Source organism: Misgurnus anguillicaudatus, chromosome 12 (assembly GCF_027580225.2).
Source record: "Misgurnus anguillicaudatus chromosome 12, ASM2758022v2, whole genome shotgun sequence".
In the NCBI taxonomy this organism is placed as follows: Eukaryota; Metazoa; Chordata; class Actinopteri; order Cypriniformes; family Cobitidae; genus Misgurnus; species Misgurnus anguillicaudatus.
Window position 1 is genome coordinate 38461310 of NC_073348.2, and position 22252 is coordinate 38483561.

General features: G+C 36.5%; 5 protein-coding genes across 14 annotated transcripts in view; 2 read left to right on the forward strand and 3 right to left on the reverse strand.

The window, feature by feature from the left end:
- Positions 1 to 2: 2 nt before the first annotated feature.
- sec14l7 (SEC14-like lipid binding 7) lies at positions 3 to 3336 on the reverse strand. Its single transcript, XM_073873746.1, has 12 exons — positions 3090 to 3336; positions 2927 to 3002; positions 2158 to 2201; positions 1953 to 2015; positions 1669 to 1857; positions 1460 to 1555; positions 1301 to 1361; positions 1142 to 1225; positions 925 to 1031; positions 710 to 849; positions 263 to 471; positions 3 to 112 (listed from the first exon to the last, which is right to left on the reverse strand). The coding sequence occupies exons 1-12, from the start codon at positions 3183 to 3185 to the stop codon at positions 3 to 5; spliced, it is 1275 nt and encodes a 424-aa protein (XP_073729847.1). The 5' UTR covers positions 3186 to 3336.
- An 81-nt stretch (positions 3337 to 3417) lies between these two features.
- tuba7l (tubulin, alpha 7 like) lies at positions 3418 to 8902 on the forward strand. Its single transcript, XM_055207537.2, is given in 6 exon segments — positions 3418 to 3572; positions 3753 to 3975; positions 7922 to 8070; positions 8156 to 8308; positions 8384 to 8641; positions 8643 to 8902. Coding segments are annotated over 6 exon segments (909 nt in total). The 5' UTR covers positions 3418 to 3569; the 3' UTR covers positions 8766 to 8902.
- On the forward strand, positions 8792 to 9289 carry LOC141368916 (tubulin alpha chain). The gene is made up of 2 exons (XM_073873747.1): positions 8792 to 8911; positions 8993 to 9289. Exons 1-2 carry the CDS (start codon positions 8792 to 8794, stop codon positions 9287 to 9289), a joined length of 417 nt encoding a protein of 138 aa, XP_073729848.1.
- Positions 9290 to 9549: 260 nt separating this feature from the next.
- vps37bb (VPS37B subunit of ESCRT-I b) lies at positions 9550 to 17120 on the reverse strand. Its single transcript, XM_055207539.2, has 4 exons — positions 16915 to 17120; positions 14431 to 14602; positions 13142 to 13212; positions 9550 to 12131 (listed from the first exon to the last, which is right to left on the reverse strand). Exons 1-4 carry the CDS (start codon positions 17017 to 17019, stop codon positions 11700 to 11702), a joined length of 780 nt encoding a protein of 259 aa, XP_055063514.1. The 5' UTR covers positions 17020 to 17120; the 3' UTR covers positions 9550 to 11699.
- A 1369-nt stretch (positions 17121 to 18489) lies between these two features.
- Positions 18490 to 22252, reverse strand: part of slc4a5b (solute carrier family 4 member 5b) — a 51781-nt gene continuing 48018 nt past the window's right edge. For 8 of the 10 annotated variants that reach the window (XM_073874577.1, XM_073874573.1, XM_073874572.1 and 5 more), the window contains 5 exons: positions 22168 to 22236; positions 21849 to 22022; positions 21480 to 21653; positions 19368 to 19483; positions 18490 to 19247 (listed from right to left, as the gene is read on the reverse strand). In XM_073874577.1, coding sequence (XP_073730678.1) covers positions 19235 to 19247; positions 19368 to 19483; positions 21480 to 21653; positions 21849 to 22022; positions 22168 to 22236 — 546 coding nt within the window. In that variant the 3' untranslated portion in view covers positions 18490 to 19234. Of the gene's footprint in view, positions 19248 to 19365; positions 19484 to 20647; positions 20718 to 21479; positions 21654 to 21848; positions 22023 to 22167; positions 22237 to 22252 lie in introns of those variants that run through there. The other 2 variants (XM_055207520.2, XM_055207525.2) reach the window with 2 other exon arrangements.

Sequence of the window (22252 nt, forward strand, 5' to 3'; positions counted from 1 at the left end):
ATTCATGCCTGCTTTTTAGGCACTATATTTCCCTCAGGTAGGAGCACATCCACAGTGAAGCTGATCTTCTTCGAATGAATCACACTGTAGGTGTTGTCAAATCTTATAACATCTGCAGAGGAAAGATATTAAAACCTTCATTAACACAAATAATGAACAAGCCGACTGCACATATTATACATCAGAGAGGTTCCTGAAAATATTACTGTGAGATATTAAAAACATTATTTTCACATGAATAAACTCAAAAAGATCCAAAAACCTAAGGGCAGAGATTCAGACAAATACAATACAAACTCATAGATGCCTGGATCCTCACAGGTGTAAGATCCGTCTTCTGGCACTAGATGGGAATTGTAACGTTGGACAGGAAGGATTTCCTGCATGGCTTCCCCTTTATTTGTGTCATTCCCTTTTGTTTTCAGGAAAAGTCCAAAACCAATATCAGATCCTTCACTCACAAACTGCCATCTGGGAACCAAATATAAAACTGCACTGTCAGAAAAGAATTGACAACAAATTGTCTCTAGCTGTCACTTACGAAAAGTAAACCTTTAGACTTAAAAACTTTCATATTAGTACCTCAAAGGTAGATGTTGGTATCTAAATGATACACATTAGGACCTTTTTAAATGGTACTGCAAATAGTAGTATGGTAATAAGTCATTTTAAACACTCATTAACTTCGATGCGACAGATGTTTTTTTACCGTAATAAGCAGTTTGGGAAGAGAACCTCATTCTCCACCTGGTGGAAGGACCCACGACCAATAGTGATGCTTTGGTCATATTGGACTTTTATAGATTCCCGCACGTAATACGACTTCGGCACTACTCCTCCATAATTTAACTGGGGAAGAGATGAAAGTTGAGAGGGCAACAAAACATTAAGAGTCTTTATTAGAGTCAGTATCTTGTTCCTCACCATGGTCTTACAGTACGGGTTTCCATCAGGATCGGTTCTGGAGCCTCCATAAGCTACAGGTAATTGATCTGCATCTATATAGTTCCTTAATACCTCTTTCCAGTTGGCTTTAGATTGGAAATAAAGAGATTTTAAACTGTGCATTGTCTTGCATGGATTATTGCAATAAATGCACTGGAGTGTGCAATGTTAAAAAAGACAAAATAAGACAATTTACCACCCAGTATAATAATCTTCTGCCTTGTTTCTTCACGAAGGAAATGTTTGATCAAGTTGTATGCGATAGGAAAGAGTTTAGGGGCTGTAAAAAAGAATCAGAACATGAAATTCACTTCTAGGATGTGATGCTTTTCAGAGTGACATTCATATCACCGACCTTTGATAAGAAACAGTCTTTTAAGACTCTCTGGATAGTTCTCTTCAAACATGGTTAGAACCTGCAAAGATATATATATATATATATTTTAATAATATGGCTAATTTAATAATTGCATTTATTATTTTACAAATATTATTGGGTGCTTTTATATCTTACCTCACCATACATCTCAACAGCAGGTTTCCATAGATGTTTCATGCCAAGCCCCTCACAGTCATAAATGATGGTGATCGATTCGATGTACTTGCCGAGCTGAGAAACGAAAGAAACAAAACAATAATCCTTGAAAATACATCACAACAGCAGACAGCCTGAGGTTCTTATAATAAAAGTTTTCAGAATATAAAGTATTCCTCTCGGAGTACCTTTTCAGTTTGCTTTTCGCACTCTTTTCGTAGAAGTTCAGCATCCCTGACTTTGGTCCTGAGACAGTCTTGTTTGCTGGCTGATAGTAAAAGGCCCTTCGGGTCAAGAGGGCCGATGATGTCATACCAGATTGGACTTCCTTCACGATCATAACCACACAACCCACCAGACACATATCGCTCAATGACCTGAAAAAAAAGAGAAGAACATCTCTTTGCTGAATCCAATTATGAGCTTATTGTTTGAACATTGAAAATAATTCAGGCGGACTCTTTTGATGCACCTCTGGTGGCCTCCAGTTATCGATGATTTTGTCGACTTTCATATGCTTGCGAAACTCCAGGTTCTGAAATTGAAATGCATTGTTTTATGTAACTCACTATTTCAATGAGATAGTTTTGGATAACCTGTAGTGAGGTTAAATTTGGTTTTCCACAAATGCTTTTTACAATAAGAAAAAAACAAATGGACCTCATGGTGTTTATTACCTTTCTAAGCATGCTCTCAGCCTTTGGGACATTAAAGCTCCTGGCTGCAAAAGAATATGAAACAAAACACTGAGAATGTCAAAACTTAACTGAGATATTTGTCTAATCTACTTTGAAAACAGATGTTTAAATGTGGTAAAAAATAAAAGTGAATGCAGATGGGGTTTAGGATATTGTAATGTAGTTCAAAGGGTAAGAGCAAATAATTTTTGCAACAGTCTGAAACACGTATGGATTTACAAGAGTGTCACCTTGAACTTCTCTCTCAAAAAACAAAGTCAGATGGCTTTTGGACGTTCTTTGCACAGAGAATATCGATTTTTAGATAAAGTGGTTAAAATAAAGCAGATGGTTTAAGGAAACACAGTTTGCAGAAATAACTTTTTACACTTCATACAATGCCAAAACCAGATTAGTGGTCGATCACTGTGGGTTTTTCATTAGAAATTTTTTAATAATAAGAATTAAATAATGTATCAAATTAATTATTAAAAGCAAATCATTAAATAATAATTGCAACATTCAAAACACTTGAATGAAAAGATAATTCAGATGATATTAACAGTTCAACTGATATATGCATTTAACAAATATTTGCAAAATTAATGCAATTATTTGTTGAAATAATATAATTAGTCAAATATAATGAATTAACATCACTAATATACAGTAACGTTTCCAGCTTATTTTTGCATGTAATAATAAAATATAATTTAATAATTTACATGATATATCAGGCAATGACTGAATTATGAAAACTTAAAGTCACCTCTGAGCCAGCGGAGCAGGTAATGATCATTCTGAATGGGCAGCTGGTCAAAAACATCATCTATTCTCTCACGAAACTAACCAGAGAAATCCAATTTAAACACAACAACACTAACATGCTTCCATTATAAAATAAAGCAAAATACTTTTTTGCTTATACTTGCCTGTGCCAAAGCCTCGCCTTGTTTGGGACTGAGATCTCCTACTCGTCCGCTCATACTGGCTGTAATTAGACTGTAATGTACCCTACTCTTGTGCATAGTGCACCTGTTATTTATACACGGCCACGAGAGGAGCGCACGCGCTCATCTATCCGTCTGTCCGTCCAAAATATTTATACTTACCATTACTAATATTTTACTATGCTTATAAATGTATTTATTTTATTATAAAATTAATTAAAATACTATTTAAAACTTTTAGCATATTTTATTAGGTTACAGAAATAAGCCAATGAATGATAAGTTAGGATGGATGACGTAGTTCCTTGAAAAAAGCCGTTACACCGTTAGTTTTAAAAAACATTATCTGCACTGGAAACCGTTTGGACTTTCTTAGCCAAATAACGACAAATTATAATTTAAGTCCAACTCAGCTGTTTTACAAACGATTTACACTTGTCATTATTGTAATATTTGCTTAAAATGGTAAGTTAATTTATCGCATCCGAAAAAGCAACACTTTTTGCATAACGTTAACTACTAGTCAGTTCTGTGCTTTTTACCAAATCAAATAACAGTTAACGTTACGGTTAAATGTTTGATTATTAGACTTGTTAATGTATTATTGAGACAGACTTTTGTTAAATTTTAAACCTTTTTTTCCAGCGCGAGTGTATCTCTATCCACGTTGGTCAAGCGGGAGTTCAGATCGGTAACGCGTGCTGGGAGCTCTACTGCCTCGAGCACGGCATCCAGCCGGACGGACAAATGCCCAGCGACCAAATCACCGCCGGCGGAGATCAGTCCTTCATTACGTTCTTCAGCGAAACCGGCGGCGGGAAACACGTGCCCAGGGCTGTGTTCGTCGACCTGGAACCCACGGTTGTGGGTCAGTGTGCACTGCATTAACGTTACCATTACCAATCCATTACAATATACACCATTTTAATCAAAGTGTCTGTCAGTGAAAAACATTGCTGACATGATAATAAGGTGTCTTGGGGTGGTCGCTAGGGCGTTGCTATGCTGGTGTTGAATACTGGCCCACCTTTCTTGTTAAAGGAACACTCTACTTTTTTGAAAATAGGCTTCCCTAGAGTAAAAAAAAAAGAGTTTTGGAATCCAATCAGCTGATCTCCGGGACTGGCGGTACCCTAGATATAATAAAGGCTAGATGTGTTATAGCGGAGTCTCGAACGTCATCACCTGGCGGCCATCTTACCTCAGCTCCCTCAAGGGGATCGCACACCCGCCGCGCCGTTCTAAAACAAATCGAACACATTGCTTTCTATGAGTGTATGCACACTGGCGCCGCCAGGTGGCGCTTGTCCGCGCCGCCCAGCTGTGACTCAGGAAGTTGTTCAAATCCCTGTCGTGCCACACAGCGCCACTCACATAGTTTAACATTAAATAACATCATATTTGTCCCAAATCATTAAGGATTAACATTGGCTGCTAACGTATATGTTGCATTTTGAAGTAGACGCTATCTGACGAAGCTCGCGCTATTTAATGTGCACTTCCGGTTTACAATACCTCCGAGTTCTCCTAGGCGCGATGCGGCGCTGAGCTGCGCGGCCGGTGTGCGATTCCCTTCACTCGTAGCATTGTGTTTAATGGTACAAGTACTTTTAAACAACCATAACTTGCTCAATTTTTTACCGGTTTTCTAACGGTTCAGCTTCTTACAAACGTTATTATAGTGGCTATAATTCTGGATGCTTTAATAATAATTATAATTATTATAATAATAATAAATTTTATTTGTATTGCACTTTATATTAAACAATCTCAAAGTGCTACAGAATATCAGTCTAAAAACAATCTAAAACAGACTAAAGGAACCAGAAGCAAAAATTCAAATATATAAAAAGCAGTTTAAAGAAAAGCTTTTTTTAAAAGAAATGTTTTTAAGTTTTTTTTTTAAAACATCTATAGTCTGTGGAGCCCTCAGGTGGTCAGGGAGAGTGTTCCACAACCTGGGGGCAGCCGATGAGAAGGCCCTGTCACCCATGCTGCAGAGCTTAGTTCTGGGGATTTGAAGAGTGTTTGAGGTTGCTGACCGGGTGCGTGAGGAGGTACGTGGGGCGAGAAGTTCTTTTAAATAGAGGGGGGCATGTCCGTAGTAGTGCTGGGGTAAACGACTATTTATTAAACGATTAATCTGTCGACTATTTTTCCGATTAGTCGACTAATCTAACGACTAATTGGACGATTAATCTAACGATTAGTTTCTGTTGCTTGATTAATAAAAACCATAATGTATATCAAAAAAATGCCAAAAACATTCTTAATTATATACTTTAGACGTTGTATCAGCGATTTCAGGCCAGAGGGTGGCCAAAGCTACTTTAGGGGGTCCATAGTCCATGAAAGAAAATGATGTGTAACCATGTATCAAGAAAGCATGAAATAATGCATTATTAAATGTAAACATAATAAGGAAGAATTTTAAACATTTCTGCTGTATTTCTGTTAAAGGGATTCACCCAAAAATGAAAATTCTGTCATCATTTACTCACCCTTATGTTGTTCCAAACCTGTATAAGTTTATTTTATTTTGATAAACACAAAATAAGATATCCTGATAAATGATGGTAAGCACACAATTAATGGCATATCCATTAAATTCCATCATGTTGTTTTTATTCCTACTGGAAGTCAATGGTTACAATCAGCTGTTTGCTTACCATAATTTACCAAAATATCTTCCCTGTGTTCACCAGAAAAAAGAAACCTGTACAGGTTTAAAAACAACATTTTTCAGAATTTTCATTTTGTGTGAACTATCCCTTTAATGAAGCAAAAGATCAGAAAATCTAAACTTTATGATAAACCTTGAACTTATTTCAAATAGCAGAGCTAAAAAAAAAATTTAAGTAAATATGGATTAATCTTTATTTACGAAGATGCAAAAGTTTTCTTTTTTGATATTCAATTCTTTAATGACAGAGACAGATTATGCTTAATATCAGCCTATAAGACCGAATGCAATACAATGTTTATTCGTTTAAGACGTACAGTAACCAAATGTTTACTCTGAAAATCACACAGACAGCTAATTTGACATATGAGCATTTGTCCGTTTAATCCAATAAGACGCGAACATGAAGTCGTTTGGCTGTGCACGTGCGCTATCGGATATGCGCGTCGCGCTTTCAAGTTCAATGCAATCCAGTCCCATTAACAATCATACAGAAGCCTAAAAGATAGACACGGTGCTGGGTTTTGTTGTAAAACGAATGCCAATCGACATTATTCAGTCCACATGAAAATGTACGACTTCACTTACATCATTTTAAAGACATTCCAATCACTGACGTGTGACTGTTGTGAGGTTTGACACTGGCTTTTTCTACCTAACAACAGCCATCCCCTGTTGGTGATTGGTTGGAAAACTTTATTTTGGTTTTGAGTTTGTGTGCAGATCTCAGAGCCCAGGCTGCCTACAGAGACGCGATTTTTGACAGCGTGCTTATGAGACGGGCAGCTAGCAGATCGTTACGAAAGATTAGACGAATGTGATCATTCATTTTTATGGGCCTTAAATTTAATGTTTAATGTTTTGGTCTCATACGTGCGTGCGTGTGGCGAGCAGGTGGCGAGCTGTGTCGAAGCATCGACGCAAAAATATGACGTCGACGGAATTTTGCCGTCGATGCGTCGACGTCATCGACGCGTCGCCCCAGCCCTAGTCCGTAGATACACTGGTGAGTGAGAAGATAGACCTTATACTAAATTCTGAGTGGGACAGGGAGCCAGTGAAGGGATTTCAGAATAGGAGTGATGTGGTCATGCTCACGCACCCTCATCAGGATCCTGGCAGCACTATTCTGTATATATTGAAGCCTCTGAATGCTCTTGCCAGGGATCCCGATGAGGAGTGCATTGCAGTAGTCCAGCCTGGATGAAACAAAGGCATGGACGAGCTTCTCTGCATCTGCTAGTGTGAGGGTTGGACGGAGTTTGGCGATGTTCCTAAGGTGGTAGAAAGATGTCTTACAGAGGCTTTAACATGATTCGTGAAAATTATATAATTAAAGTATGCAGTATCATACATCTCTGACGTAACAAACCAAACCGTTTGAAAATCGGTAGATAATTGAGCAAGTTATGGCCATTTAAAGTACATACTCCATTAAACGCCATGCTACAAGTGAGCGAGCGCCCTGTGGTAAGATGGCCGCCGAATGCCTTTATTATACATATCTATGGGCCCTACCATTAGACCATTAGCATCACCCTAAAAAATGACCAGTGTTTTAATATTTTTCCTATTTAAAACTGGACTCTTCTGTATTTACATCGTGTACTTAGACTGACGGTAAATTAAAAGTTTCGATTTTCTAGGCCGATATGGATAGAAACTATACTTTCATTCCAGCATAATAACCGGCATATGTATTTGCATTTGCATAAAGCCGCGTTACTGCTTTTGGACATTTTTGGGGGAAAAACAGCACCTCTCCTTCTTCGTTGGATAACTCCTCTTCTTGGGACTCACGAGATAGTAAAGGGTCCATTGAATGAACACTTCTGGAACTTGCCAGAAGTAGTAGGTCATACAGGTACTTTTTGCCTACTGTTATTGGAATACTATGAATTCGGACATACTGCTCACGTCGCCGGCTGCTTGTCGCTTACTATATAGTATGGAAAAAGGCGTTTCAGACGCAGCCCTTGTGATGCACTGAAATGTGAGGCCAAATGCATAAATGAATATGGCACTTTCTTCAAACAGGAAAACAGTGGTTAGTTGTACAGTAGTAAAAACTCATAACTTAAATTTTTTGTAAGAACTGAATGGGTTAAAAAAATTGCCTTTTCTCATTTAGACGAGGTTCGGACGGGAACGTACAGACAACTGTTTCACCCGGAGCAGCTCATCACAGGGAAGGAGGACGCCGCCAATAATTACGCAAGAGGCCATTACACCATTGGGAAGGAAATTGTTGACCTGGTACTCGACCGTGTACGCAAACTGGTAAGACAGTTAACTGTACTGCTTTCTTACAACAGATCTCAATTATTAGATATGAATAAATAACAAATATCTGCTTTTTCCTTAGTCTGACCAGTGCACTGGTCTCCAGGGTTTCCTTATCTTCCACAGCTTCGGTGGTGGAACCGGCTCAGGCTTTGCTTCACTGCTGATGGAGAGGTTGTCTGTTGACTACGGCAAGAAATCGAAGCTTGAGTTTGCAGTTTACCCCGCCCCTCAGGTACCACATTGTAATTTTTTTGGAGTATGTTTGATGAAACATACGTTATTTGAACATTGTTTGGTGTCTCTCCAGATTTCCACTGCTGTGGTAGAGCCATACAACTCCATTCTGACGACCCACACCACCCTGGAGCACTCCGACTGCGCCTTCATGGTTGATAACGAGGCCATCTACGATATCTGCCGTCGTAACCTCGACATCGAGCGCCCGACCTACACCAACCTGAACCGTCTGATTGGCCAGATCGTCAGCTCGATCACCGCCTCCCTGCGCTTCGATGGTGCTCTCAATGTAGACCTGACGGAGTTCCAGACCAACTTGGTGCCATACCCGCGTATCCACTTCCCTCTGGCCACGTATGCTCCAGTCATCTCGGCTGAGAAGGCTTACCACGAGCAGCTCTCCGTCGTGGAAATCACAAACTCCTGCTTCGAACCGGCCAATCAGATGGTGAAGTGCGACCCTCGGCATGGAAAGTACATGGCTTGCTGTATGCTGTACCGTGGAGACGTGGTTCCAAAGGATGTCAATGCTGCCATAGGAAGCATTAAGACCAAGAGGACTATTCAGTTTGTTGACTGGTGTCCCACAGGGTTCAAGGTCAGATTCATTCTCTTATTATGAAGCATTTATGACTTGTAAATTTCATTCCATTAAACGCTTTCGTTTTACCCGAATCAGGTTGGGATCAACTATCAGCCACCAACTGTGGTTCCTGGAGGAGATCTGGCCAAAGTTCAAAGGGCACTCTGCATGTTGAGTAATACGACGGCCATCGCCGAGGCCTGGGCCCGTTTGGATCACAAGTACGATCTGATGTATGCAAAGAGAGCGTTTGTACACTGGTATGTCGGAGAAGGTATGGAGGAGGGCGAATTTACCGAGGCACGTGAAGACCTGGCCGCTCTCGAGAAAGATTACGAAGAGGTGGGAGTCGAACTTGCCGGTGCAGGGGGTGAAGAAGAGGGAGAAGAATAATACACTTTAATGTTCTGAATATCAGTTTATTAATGTTTAGGCATTTGTTAATAAGCATTTAAAAAAATCTAGCCACCAATAGACACTAAAACAGCTACAATTTACAGTACTTTACATAAGGAGTGTTACAGGAGGATAGCACACTATAGATTAAACAGTTTTGCACAAATAATCTTCTTTAGAAACAAAGATGTAGATGGCTTTGAAGATTTCTCAAAGCACAGTGTCATCGAATGCTTTTTTTCATTAAATGTCACCTGTTTGTTCTGTCGCAAGGCACATTTTATTTTACCCTTACATCTGAATAACTTTTGTACTTGCATAATAACATCAGTCTTATAAAACATGCACAAGAATTGCCACATCCCAGCATGACAACAATTTTCATTTTTACATCTGCATTTTTCTGCAGGGACAGACATAGAAAATGCCAAAATAGATCAATTTACATATTGGAAATATTGTAAACAGGGTCCTGATTAATTTAATATTATTATATTCATCTTATTTACTGTAGTAGTTTATCTATGACGGTTTATAGATAGCATCATTGAACTGTTTAGTGATTAGCGGTAAGAAAACTTTACCTACGGTCAGCCTGCTCTGTTAATGTAAATAAAGTATATTTAAACACTTCATGATTAAATTATAACAAAAATAAGGTCCAACAAACATAGTACATTCAAATCCACATTGCAAATATGTACTTGTATTTATGGAAAAGGTGGAGTGCATCTTTGGTTATTGGTCACTTTTTACCCAAAAATCCAAAATGTAATTATTGTCCACAATGACAATGTGAAGGTTTCACACAAATACAAGGTCTTGCATGTGCATACAAACTTATTCATGCGCGTTTAACTTTAGTTGTGACCATGTCTGTGAAATCCAGCATCTTCAATTACTTGAATTTCAATCCTTGACATGACCTTACTCATTCAGTATTAAAGATGTCAAGGTTATATTTTCACACAATGTTTTACATATATTTATGTAGAAAAATGTCTTTAGCTGGGTTTTATAGGCAGGGTCACAATTTTTGATCATATGCAGGGATATTTACAGAGTAATTCAATCCCCCCACTACTTTTAAGTTGTGTACGGTACTATTTTCTTATAAATCGTTTTCACAGTATTTTGTGTTAGCGGTCGACCACACAGAACTGAGGCATGCACTGCAAAAAATGATTTTCAAGAAAACATTTTCTTAGTATTTTTGTCTTGTTTTCAGTAAAAATATATAAAAAGTCCCAAATTAAAGGTGCAGTGTGTAAGTTTTCGCGGCATCTAGTGGTGAGGTTGCGAATTGCAACAAACGGCTCAGTCCACTGCTCAACCCTCGCTTTTGAAATGCATAAAGAAGCTACGATAGCCACCACCGGACAAACATTTAATCATCGGAGACAACTTAGTAAAAAGGTTTGTCCGTTAAGGGCTTCTGTAGAAACATGGCGGCACAAAATGGTGACTTCCATGTAAGGGGATCCTTAAAACGTCTCAATAACGGTTCATTTTACAAGGTCTTTATACACCACTGATAATATAGTTTTGTATATTATTTTGCATTTCTTTCAAGAGATCCTTCTAAAAATTACACACTGCACCTTTAAGATGCTTTTTCTTAATGAGCAAAATGACCCAAGAAAATAAGTCTAGTTTTTAGACCAAAAATATCAAGTTTAAGTGATTTTGTGCATAAAACAAGCAAAAAAATCTGCCAATGGGGTAAGCAAAAAATTCAATAAAAATTTGCTTATCCCATTGGCAGATTACTTTCTTGGGTCGTTTTGCTCATCAAGAAAAAGCATCTTAATTTAAGAAATTTTAGATATTTTTACTGAAAACAAAAATACTAAGAAAATGTTTTCTTGAAAATATTTTTTTTTTGCAGTGTGCTGCACTGCTTTTTTGGTTGTGCAGTGGAGCAACCACAGAGGGAGCTATTCTGTCAAACAAATTTTGAAGCGTGAGAACTCTTGAAACTTTGGCGCTTTTGAAACTTTAACCTTGATCGAGGATGAGAGCTGCACAAACACGTAGTAGACGTGAAGGCCCTCATTCGTTCGGACAATGGAAAAACACGAATGACGTCCGGCGCTTTTCCTCTCTTTTTTCAACTTCAGGCGCTCAGAGCACTGCTGCAAAAACGCGTGGCATGGCAGGTGGCAATAACGCAAGGCGTTCGGCATGCATAAACAGCACGCATAACGCTAACTGCCCATAGAAAACTATTCTGTGTGATCCACCCCTTATTCAACCAAATGTTAAAATTAAAATTACATTGTTAACTACTTAGCAGGTCCAGATGGAATCTGCAGATCAGTTTCTGGGAGAAAAATTGTGGAAAGGATGAAAGTGCATTTAAAGAAAAACATCACATTTCACATTGAAAGGGTTAAAACTAAGACCATCATTGCAATATAAACCCTGCCTGTGGAGGAAGACCAGCACCGGGTCCTTGAGAGAGGGCTTGTGGGTATGGACATGAATATGAAGGTACCATGTTTGGCAGGGGGACACCACCGGCGCTCTGAGGGATGTAAGGATTGCGAGCATCTGCGTAGGACGATGGTGGGGGCTGCCCTGATGGTTGAGATGTCGGTGTGGGTCTTCCATGGGCTGGAGAACCATTAGCAAGCCCTTGGAAAGAGGAGTTAGGGGCTTCCTGAGGATGTGAAGGATCCATAGAGGAACTCTGAGGAAGCTGAACGCCCTTTAGCACCATCTCCCGTAGCTTATCGATCTTCACCCGCCTCAGATGAGCCAGCTTTCTCTTGTTTTGGTAGTCATCAATGAAGCCATCCAGAGTCAAGGCTCCATCCAAAAAAGAATCGGCCATGTTCTATAAAACAAGAAGGAGAAACTTTCATATTTTACTTTCATAAAAATAATTCTAATAATTTACTAACCCCCATGTCATCCAAGATGTTTATGTCTTTCCTTGTGCAGTCGAGAAGAAATGAAGTTTTTCTTCATATAGTGGACTTCAGTGAACCTCAACAGTTTCAATGCAGCTTCAAAGGACCCGAAACAATCCCAACCGAGGCACAAGGGTCTTACCTAGCATAACCATCATCATTGTTGCCAAAAAAAATAAAAGATAAGTACTTTTAAACCACAACTTCTCGACTTGCACTAGCCGTGTGATGTGTATTATGTAATCACGTCGAAAGGTCACGCATGACGTATGCAAAACTACCGCTTCTGTGTTTACCAAGTGTGGAGATAGAGGACCGTTTCAACATTGTTGTATGTCAAGTGATACATATGAATGTCTTCGTGTCAGTTTATTGTTTGAAATGGGCGTTTCACATATTTAATGCGTGACCTTTCAACGTAACTACGCAAGGTTGCGCTGGCGCTTCACATGGCTAGTGCATTACGAAAAGTTGTGGTTTAAAAATTACACACACATATATTTTTGTTGTTGTTGTTGCAAAAATTATGATCATTTTGCTAGATAAAACCTTTATGCCTCGGTTGGGATTGTTTAGAGCCCTTTAAAGCTGCATTGAAACTGGACCTCAACAGTTTACACTAAAGTCCACTACATGGAGGAAAATCCTGGAATGTTTCCCTCAAAAAAAAAAAAAAAAGTTTCGACTGAAGACAGAAAGACATCTTGGAAGACATGCGGGTGAGTAAATTATTGGTTTTTTTTTAATAAAAGTGGAGTAATCCTTTACCCCCCACTATCAATTGTTTCAAACAGCTAAAAATTCCATGACAAATTGAAACAAGGAGTGAAAAGCAAAACAATCAATATTGGTTTATGTCTTTCTAGGTAATAAAATATCGGTATCGGAACAGAAAAATTGTATTAGTGCATCCTTAATTCAACTCAAATGTTACCTCCGTTTCTTCTTCGATCTTTGCTCCCTCGGTTTGCAAAAGAGCCAACAACGTGTCTAATGAACTGCTTCCTGAAAATGATCACATTTCAAATAATTACATTTAAAATAATCTATACAAATATTTATTTGTAAATCAATTTCAATTCAATGTCAAATTATGAAAAAGATATCCTCAAAAAAAAATGAAACACTACACTATCTTAAGTGTTCAGTGGAGGAATGACCCTTCATGAATCTACTTAAAATAATTTAATGAGAGTTTGCATCTTGTGAGGCCAGCTAAAATCATTTGTGATTTACTGTTTTCTACAGAAATTAATCTTACATAATGTAAAGAAGATTCTGTGTAAATGTAATCTTTATATTTTTATATAGACCATTTAAAAAGATGTAAACAACACTGGTCCAGAAGCACTTCCTGTTTCAGTTTTTTAACACTAGATAAAAGTTGGGATAAAATACAACCAACAGAACATATAGAACTGAATCAAAAAGTTAAACCAACGTCTTAAAGATAATGATATGTGAAATAAAACAAACAGCCACAAACTGAAACAGGAAGTGTTTCTGGACCAGTAGTGTTTACATCTTTTGAAATAGTTTATATTATATTGACTGAGTAAAAAGTCCCAAATACTCAAGAATATACTCAAGAATGTGTCTTTCTGTAATCAACACTATGCAATGCTTAATGTTTCAAACATGACCCTTTTACCAAACTATACCACGTTCAAAACAATCAATCATACAAAAACATATACCTGATATTGAGCTATAAGGCCATTTTACTCAGTGTCCCTGATGGTAACTCAAGAGATCCATATAATCCTCAGACATAAATCCACAACAAACACTCCCTACATTGTTAAAACATCTTTACACGCTTTCTAATGTTAATACCATCCGTGTAGACTTTCTGTGCTGCTTTGGCTTTGTGGAGTAACTCAAGCAGTCCTTTGTAACCAAGAAACTGTAGTCTTTTTGTCGTACCCTATTTACCATGACAAACACACTTGCTTTCAAAGCGAAACTGTTTCTCTCGCTAAGGCATGAAATACAAAGTACCATACAGGAAATAAAAATAGAACACTACCTAAAATACAAACCTTTAGCATAAATGTTTAATCTAAATATGATCTGATCACATGATGTGTTTACATATTGTAGCATCAGCAAATCAGCAATGAATAGAAATCATGTGACCAAACAGGTTCGCCTGGATGGTTTATTATCTTGACAAAAAAGCAAGCATAGTAAAAAATATTAAATTTGATTAAAGACCCTCACCTAGTGTGGACTTGCGAAGCTGGTAAGAATCATAAAGCTCTTGTAAACAGCAGTAGCTTTTGGTCAACTGAATCTTTTGATGATCCAGTTCAGGTTGCAGACTGAGATTCTGTTCTGCCAGACTGCGATTACTGGCAATCGTCAGCTCTTTATTCTGCTGCATGTCCTGCATCTGTCACAAAAACATCAGGGTCAAAAAGAACCAAATCGACACTGGATGATGTCATCATTAACTCACCCTCATGTTGTTTTGAACCTGTATGAGTTTCTTTATTCTGTTGAACACACAAGAAGATATTTTGATAAACGATGGTAAGCACGGAGTTGACGGGTCACATTGACTTCCATAGTAGGAAAAACATAAACTATAGAAGTGGCATTAACTGTGTGCTTACCATCTATAATAAAAAAAGATCTTTGTTTGTGTTCAACAGAATAAAAAAACTTATATAGGTTTAAAACAACATGATTATGACAGGATATAGATTTTTGGGTGAACTATTCCTTTAAGTGGAAAAACTCTTCAGCCTAAATGTAACATTCATAAATACACAGAAACCTCTATGACAAGTTTGACTCATTCTAACCGTAATATAATCATATAAAAATAAGTGTACAACTCTGAAAGGATGTTTTGTTTTGCCTGCTAGTTTATTCATCAAGTAGGGTGAATTCAAGTAAACTGGGACACTTTCACATCTGGATGACTGTTAAAGTGCCCTGTTTATCCAAAATGAAGGTTTAGTTTGTAGGGAATTTAGTTCCCAGGGATATGGAGGAGGTAACCTCCATATTAGCAATTACAAATAATTATTAATAAAAAATACATACAGTAGACATATCAACATATCCTCAGTATTTAAACCACATCTCCACCATTGCCTGAATTCAACAAATATTTCATCATGAGAAAAATAAGTAAATAAGGGAAAAAATTATTAAAATAATAAAAAATATAGCAACTCAATTAGGGCTGTCACGGTTATGAATTTTGCCTGACGGTTATTTGTCTAAATAAATTACGACAACTATGACGATTAATTGCCTGTTTTAGGATTTTGACGGTTATGACGATTAATTGTCTGTTTAATTGCTTTTACATTTAATTCTCATGCATTTTTTGTTTGTTTATGAAATAATTTTCACACTTTGTTGTTTTTACTTAAATTAGGGTGACCATACGTGTCATTCTTCCGGAGGCGTCCTGTCCAAGACTTCGGTGCATCTTACAGAAGTCGTATTTGTCGACCACAAACGTCATAGAGGATTATTATTATTATTATTACTACAGAAAAGCAACCATACATTTTAAGGTAAGAATGAAACTACGATTGTATGTCTTATGTTTTTAACTGAATGGCGCTCAACAAATACGACTTCCGGAAGACGCACCGAAATCATGGACAGGATGCGTCCGGGAAGAATGGCACGTATGGTCACCCTTACTTAAATTAAATCTTTTGCAAGGTTTATCTGGCAGTAAGTTTTAATACACAACACATATTCAAAGTAATCTGTTACTGTCTCGTCTATGCAGGCGCTGCAGCTCCCCCTTGTGTTTTTTAGAGAGATGTGCAATCATTGCGGTGATCTGAAATCAAGCAATCACGATGAGACGATTATTTAATAATTGTGACAGCCTCAACTCAATATCAAAAACAGATTGATTTTATCGATTACAGCAAAAAGCTTAGACCAGTGGTTCTCAAACTTTTTGGCATGCACACCTCTTGTGTAGGATGCATCCATTTGCACCTCCTTTAAAGAAAATTCATGACATAAACAATATCAAACTTTTTTAATTTTAATTAAACTAAACATATTAAATGATACAATGCAATGCTGTTAGCATTTTTAGGTTTAATTACACAGAATTTATGATCAATTAATGTATTTTATAAAATATCATAAACCTGTGGGCCCTCACTGGCACAATCTCATGTGGGGCTCGCCCCCCGTTTAAACACAGTATTTTTCAACAATATTTATAATAAATAAAAACTTTGTGAAAATGATTATTTATTTATTTATTTATTTATTGAATTGGACACTAGTGAGGAAAACCAGTGGTTGATCACCTATAAATCTCAACATTTATAATGAATATTTTTAAACATATTACAGGAATATCCGTACTGATGAATCTAATACTGAAATGTCTGAACAGGTGCTGGATGTCTGCCAACATTAAAGCACACAACCACATCAGCAGCCACATTCAGTCTTTATTTTGTGGCACAATATCATTGTTATTAATGTATTTTAAGGCTTTTGCTCCCTAACCAGCTTCATTTAAACAACACCGTCTAATAATATATTAACAATGTCATAGTCAAAAATAAAATGTATATAGAGCACAATTAAGTGTGTTACATTAAAACACCTGTCACTGATCCCCTGTGTACACTGACTGTCAACAGTAAGGAAGAAACCATAATCATAACACAGTCTTTTTTATTGTCAGCCCGGGAATCAATCACTCACCTCATCCATTTCCTTGACAATCTGACGGAGTTTGTCATCGTCCTCCAGTAATTCATTCAGCTGTGTGGCGGTGTAAGATTGAAATCTGCCCTCAAACGCGGACATTTCTCCCGTGTCTTTGTTATTTTGCTCCGTCTGTCTCCGCCGATGCGGGGAAACCTCTCATGTTGTTCCGCAACCGGAAGTCGAGTAAATCCAGCCCAATCAACGCGCTTGAATCAGCGTGACGTCACGCAGACGGACGTCAGGGGATCATTCATGGAAAACGATACTATATTTAATTTTACAGACGTGAGATTTACATTAATTATACGGATTTGTTGTTTTTAATACATTATTGTATGTTTTTATAAATAAATTCGGCAGTATTTGCTAGTTTAAATACATTTTAGTGATTTAGTACTTTTCATCCAATCATATTTTCTTCCAAAGTATCATAGTTACTAAAGATAGTGGTTATATTAGAAAATCATAATATTATTTAAGCTCTTTTTAGTGTTTTGATCTTTTGTGTATTGTAATAATTAAATTAAATTAAATTAAATAATTATATTAACAAATAAATCTCTATATGGTATATCCTTATCTTATATATGGTCGCTATAATACATTCGTATAGGGCAAGGGGTTTCAAACTTTTATTTGCCTGAAGTACCCCCTGAGATTTGAGGTAAATATATTTTAACAATAGCACATTTGCACGTTTAACTTAAAAAAATTATGTTTCATCAGTTATTCATCATCATTATTGTTATTGTTACCTGTTATTGGACTTTTAACTTGTAATTTTGTTTTTGGTACATAAAGCGTACCTGTCAATTTTATAGTGTGTGTGTGTGTGTGTGTGTGTGTGTGTGTGTGTGTGTGTGTGTGTGTGTGTAGAGAGAGCTGGGCATAGATTAATCTAGATTAATCTCATATAAAATAAAGTAATTTTTTGCATAACATATGAGTTTGTGCTGTGTGTAATTATTATGTATATATAAATACACAAACATTCATGTATGTATTTAAGAAACATTTACGTGTGTGTGTATATATTTATTTATATTTGTATATATTCTAAATTATATATAAATAAAAAACAATATTTAAATATGTATTAAAATATATATATATATATATATGTGTGTGTGTGTGTGTGTGTGTGTGTGTTCAAATTCACACATCACAAATTCATATATTGTGCAAAAATATTTTATGTGAGATTAATCTATGCCCAGCCCTAATATATATATAATATATATATATACATAGTTTATGTTTTGTTTAGGTTTTTATGTTAAAATATTGTTTTCCATTTTATGATTTAATTTTAATTTATATTTTATTTCATCAAGCCAGGAACCCTCCACAATTCTGGTTCACAAACCCCAATTTTGTAAATGCTACACTAAATCAAATGATTATTATATTATTTTAAGTCAAGTATAGTTGGAAAAGTCTTTAAAAAGCTTTAAAAAAATCTCATCTTACATCCATAATATATTTTCCTATTTTATATTGCACCTTAAAAACAGCATGATTTAACTAATTGCTGGTTGAATAAAAACTTGAATGAAAACACATGCAAGATATTAAACATTCTTTTTTTATTTATTTGAACAAAACTAATCAACAAATAAAAAAAAAACATGAACTCTAACATTAAATATCTCTTATCCGATTTTTAAATAGAAAATGCTATAGAATGAACCCAAAATATATATTGAAAATAATAATGCGTTTAATTCCAATAAATTCTACTACCTAGATATAGTTATTTGTTTACCTACAATTCAATTTATTTGTGATCATCTTACTATATCCTATGAAATGCATATTTAATATCGTACAGTGCAAATACATACATGATCGGATAATAAAATCATAAACTTAATTCAACCCTCTTCTGCTGCATATGGTTATTTCTTCAGGTATCCTTTTAATTGCATCACTCTTATCTAAATATACATGTGTGAATCTCCTCTACTGATCTAAAACACGCACTGATTGTTCATTGTGAGCTCATCAGCGCAAACGAGCCAAACTGGCAGCAGCTCTGTGAAAGATTTAATCTTGAGAAAGATCCAAGGTTCGAATGACTCACGCACAACGTGGTCAGTGTGGGTTTGGAAATGTGCGTCAATTGTTGCGTTGGTCATGCACATAAAAATATCATGCATCTGTGTGTTTACTGTAAAACTGCCAGTGATGTGTATGTGTGTGAATGTGTCTCATGAGGAGTGTGAGGACAAACAGTTTATGTGTGAAGAACGAGAATCAGGCGGAAGCTTTGGGATGCTGTAAGGCTCAGGAACTTCATCCACGTCAGGTGACTTCAGACTTCTAATGTTAAAGAAAAACAGACAGTAATGAGATAAGATGTAGGTTCAACCGTGCAATTTATTATAATTGGATCAGTGACACAGACACGCATATACATGACTATAATACATTAGATTTACTCACAGTCAGAGGGCGAGGGATCGGATTTAGGAGGGATTAGGAAACATGGTGGATGAGTTGATGGACTCATGAGCTCTAGAGGAATCTTTACAGAGAGCTGGGAATCTCTGGGACTCTTTGACTGGGAGTAGAAGACACCACGGAAACAAACAACAGACAAGCAGGTACATTTCAGATGGGGATCTAACCAGGGTTGGGGGTCATAACTGGTGAATAAAGAAAATGTTGCAGTATTTTGTTTTCTTAATATGAAAATAGAGAGGAATGATGTATTTTTGTAGCATTTTAGCACTTCCAGTTCTCTTTTCCTTTTTTATTTACGTACTGGGATTTTGGTTAAACGTCTCAAGTTCAAAAAGGGGCAGTTGCTAACAACTTGCTACATGGGACTACAGTCAAAGACTTTAAACATCCTTATCACACATGAAAGATCTCAAAAACAATGCAATATGACAATTTTCCCCAAAAAATTTATCTAAAAAAGAGGTCTTCAACATGTTTCAGGGCAAGGACCCCTTAATGGATAGGGAGGAGGAGAGGGGACCCCATTAAATGTATCAAACACATACTGTGATGGTTACGTTACAAAGATATTAAAAAAAAACATTTGGCGTACTACAGTACATAGCATTGACATAGATTTTTTTTATGGTAACATTATGCTCTTTATTTTAAGTTAAAATTTTATTATTAACCAATTAATGCATTATCTTTATTAAAAAAATGCATTCAAACATTATTTGGAGGACCCCCAGTAATGCAACCATGGACCCCCTGTTGAAGAACCATGAGAGTATTTTGTAGTTCGCTTGTATCCTAAGGTTAATTTTCTAGTAAATGCATTAATACAAAAAAAATTCTTGATGGTTGATGGACAAAACGTGCAAATTTCATAACCTTTTGTTGATCACAGAGCAAATCTTTGGGTTAATCCCGTTGACTTTTTTCAAAGAGAACCCATTTGAAGCTAACTTTAGGGCTGGTCTACAAAAATACATCATCTTTCCAGCTCTTTGGCTGGCTTATGTCAGATAAACATGAGAAATTCACATTATGATATAAGCCACTGCAGCTCCTACTAAAGTTATCAGTCAACTTCTGACTAGCTGTTTTATTTACCAACCAAAGTCAAATTTCGCGTTTGATGTTTGATAATATTAGTTTTGGACCCTGATAAAGAAATATTTTATGCAAACACATCATGCAACAGTGTACACATTACAACAAATATAGGAAAACTTATAGGGAAAAAGAGATATGACATTAAAGAATACTAAGATAACAGAGATAAATACACAGAGCAAAAGATGCATGCAGATGAATATGAAACATTATACAGTGCCTTTTCAACAACACTGTGGAGAAAGAAGAAATAGATTTTAATGATTATTACCACATCATGTGTATTATCACCAGGGTTGCCATATGGCAAAAAATATATATTTCTCTGGCCATAAATATGTTTTAAATATATGCTAAATACATAAAGTAAATATATTTTTTATTTGAAAATATATTTAGTTTTAGTCTTCATTTATTAACATATATTTCAAAATGCATTTCAGGGGCAACAAATAAATAATCTTGCAACCCATACAGCAAAAAAAAAAGGTTTTAAAAAAATCAATAAAGCATATATATGAAATATAAAATTATATTATAAAATTATATAAGTATATTTTTGCAGTTGAAATACATTTAATTTTAACCTTTTAGGTTTGTAACATACAAAGTTTTTCTTCCAATGCGACCTAAATCTAAATGCTTTAAAATATATTTATTTTTAAAATATATTTCAAAATATACAAAAAATTACCAATAAAATATATTTTTGTCAACATATTTCAAAATATATTTTAGCAAATATATTTTTTGGCTATTTTTTGTATATTTGAAAATATATATAAAATATTTAAAAATATATTTTTTTGCTGTATGGGTTGCCAGGTTTTTGCGTTGTGTTTCGGGATTAAAATCTGTGTTTTTTGCAGGGTTCCTCTCCTAAAATTCTCATTCCCTGGTCTAAGTATCACATTACCTGCAAACAAGAAAAACAGCCCGCGGCAACACTAGCCCAATTCTTGGCATCCCCGATTATCACGCCGATGGTCTCTCACCTCTTCATCACTGTTGTTTTGTTCTTCTGCTTTCACTTTCTTCTTCTCTTTCTTTTTCTTCTCGTCCTCTTTCTTCTTCTTGTCTTTGTCGGGCAGGATGTCGTCCAGCCAGGCCAGGTCATGCTGTGAAAAGACCAGGTCCAACATCTTCCGCACGACCATCAGGCCAAGAATCTGGCACAAAATCACACAATCTGTACCACCTACATCACAGATACAGCTATAGAATTGAATCGTGGCACACGACCACAAGGTCATGGGTTCGAAGGCCTAAATGCACATCCAATTAAACGACTAGTTAAATGACAAACTATAAACCCAGTTCAGATTCACTTTTCTAGAGAACCAAAACTATTGGAGTCCTCTCACCATGACCGGAAATATGATGGCTGCCACGGTGGATTTCAAGATCCAGAGGACGGCCAGACAGGTGATCTGCACCAGGGTAAAGAGGTGCACGCGGCGCAGGGGGACGTGTCGCAAGAAAGCAAAATCCGGCTGATGTTTGGCCGGCATGAGGTAAAGCTTTATCCTTTCCCAAAACTGAACAAGCAGAAAAACTCTGTTGTAAAGAAGTCTAGTAAAAGTAGACGAGTTAATCCAACAATATTATTTAATACAACTCTGACTGTGTTTTGGCTTCAATGTGAGTAAAACATTTTCGGTTGATCAAATGCTTTGTGTGTACCTGAATACCATGGAGAGACGCGACACCCATATAAAGAAATACTCCATACAGCACAGGCATGGGGATGTACTGCACACAAACATCA

Bases quoted from the DNA above. Each gene is read 5' to 3' on its own strand.
- sec14l7 (XM_073873746.1), bottom strand. From the start codon at position 3,185: ATGCACAAGAGTAGGGTACATTACAGTCTAATTACAGCCAGTATGAGC. The intron at 2,016-2,157 runs GTAATAAACACC...TTTCAATTTCAG, and splicing joins CTGAGAGCATGCTTAGAAAG to AACCTGGAGTTTCGCAAGCA. The intron at 1,556-1,668 runs GTACTCCGAGAG...TTCGTTTCTCAG, and splicing joins GCGAAAAGCAAACTGAAAAG to CTCGGCAAGTACATCGAATC.
- LOC141368916 (XM_073873747.1), top strand. From the start codon at position 8,792: ATGGCTTGCTGTATGCTGTACCGTGGAGACGTGGTTCCAAAGGATGTC. The intron at 8,912-8,992 runs GTCAGATTCATT...TACCCGAATCAG, and splicing joins GGTGTCCCACAGGGTTCAAG to GTTGGGATCAACTATCAGCC.
- vps37bb (XM_055207539.2), bottom strand. From the start codon at position 17,019: ATGTCCGCGTTTGAGGGCAGATTTCAATCTTACACCGCCACACAGCTG. The intron at 14,603-16,914 runs GTGAGTGATTGA...TTTTTGTGACAG, and splicing joins TTGTCAAGGAAATGGATGAG to ATGCAGGACATGCAGCAGAA. The intron at 12,132-13,141 runs GTAACATTTGAG...CTTGTTTTATAG, and splicing joins AGATCGAAGAAGAAACGGAG to AACATGGCCGATTCTTTTTT.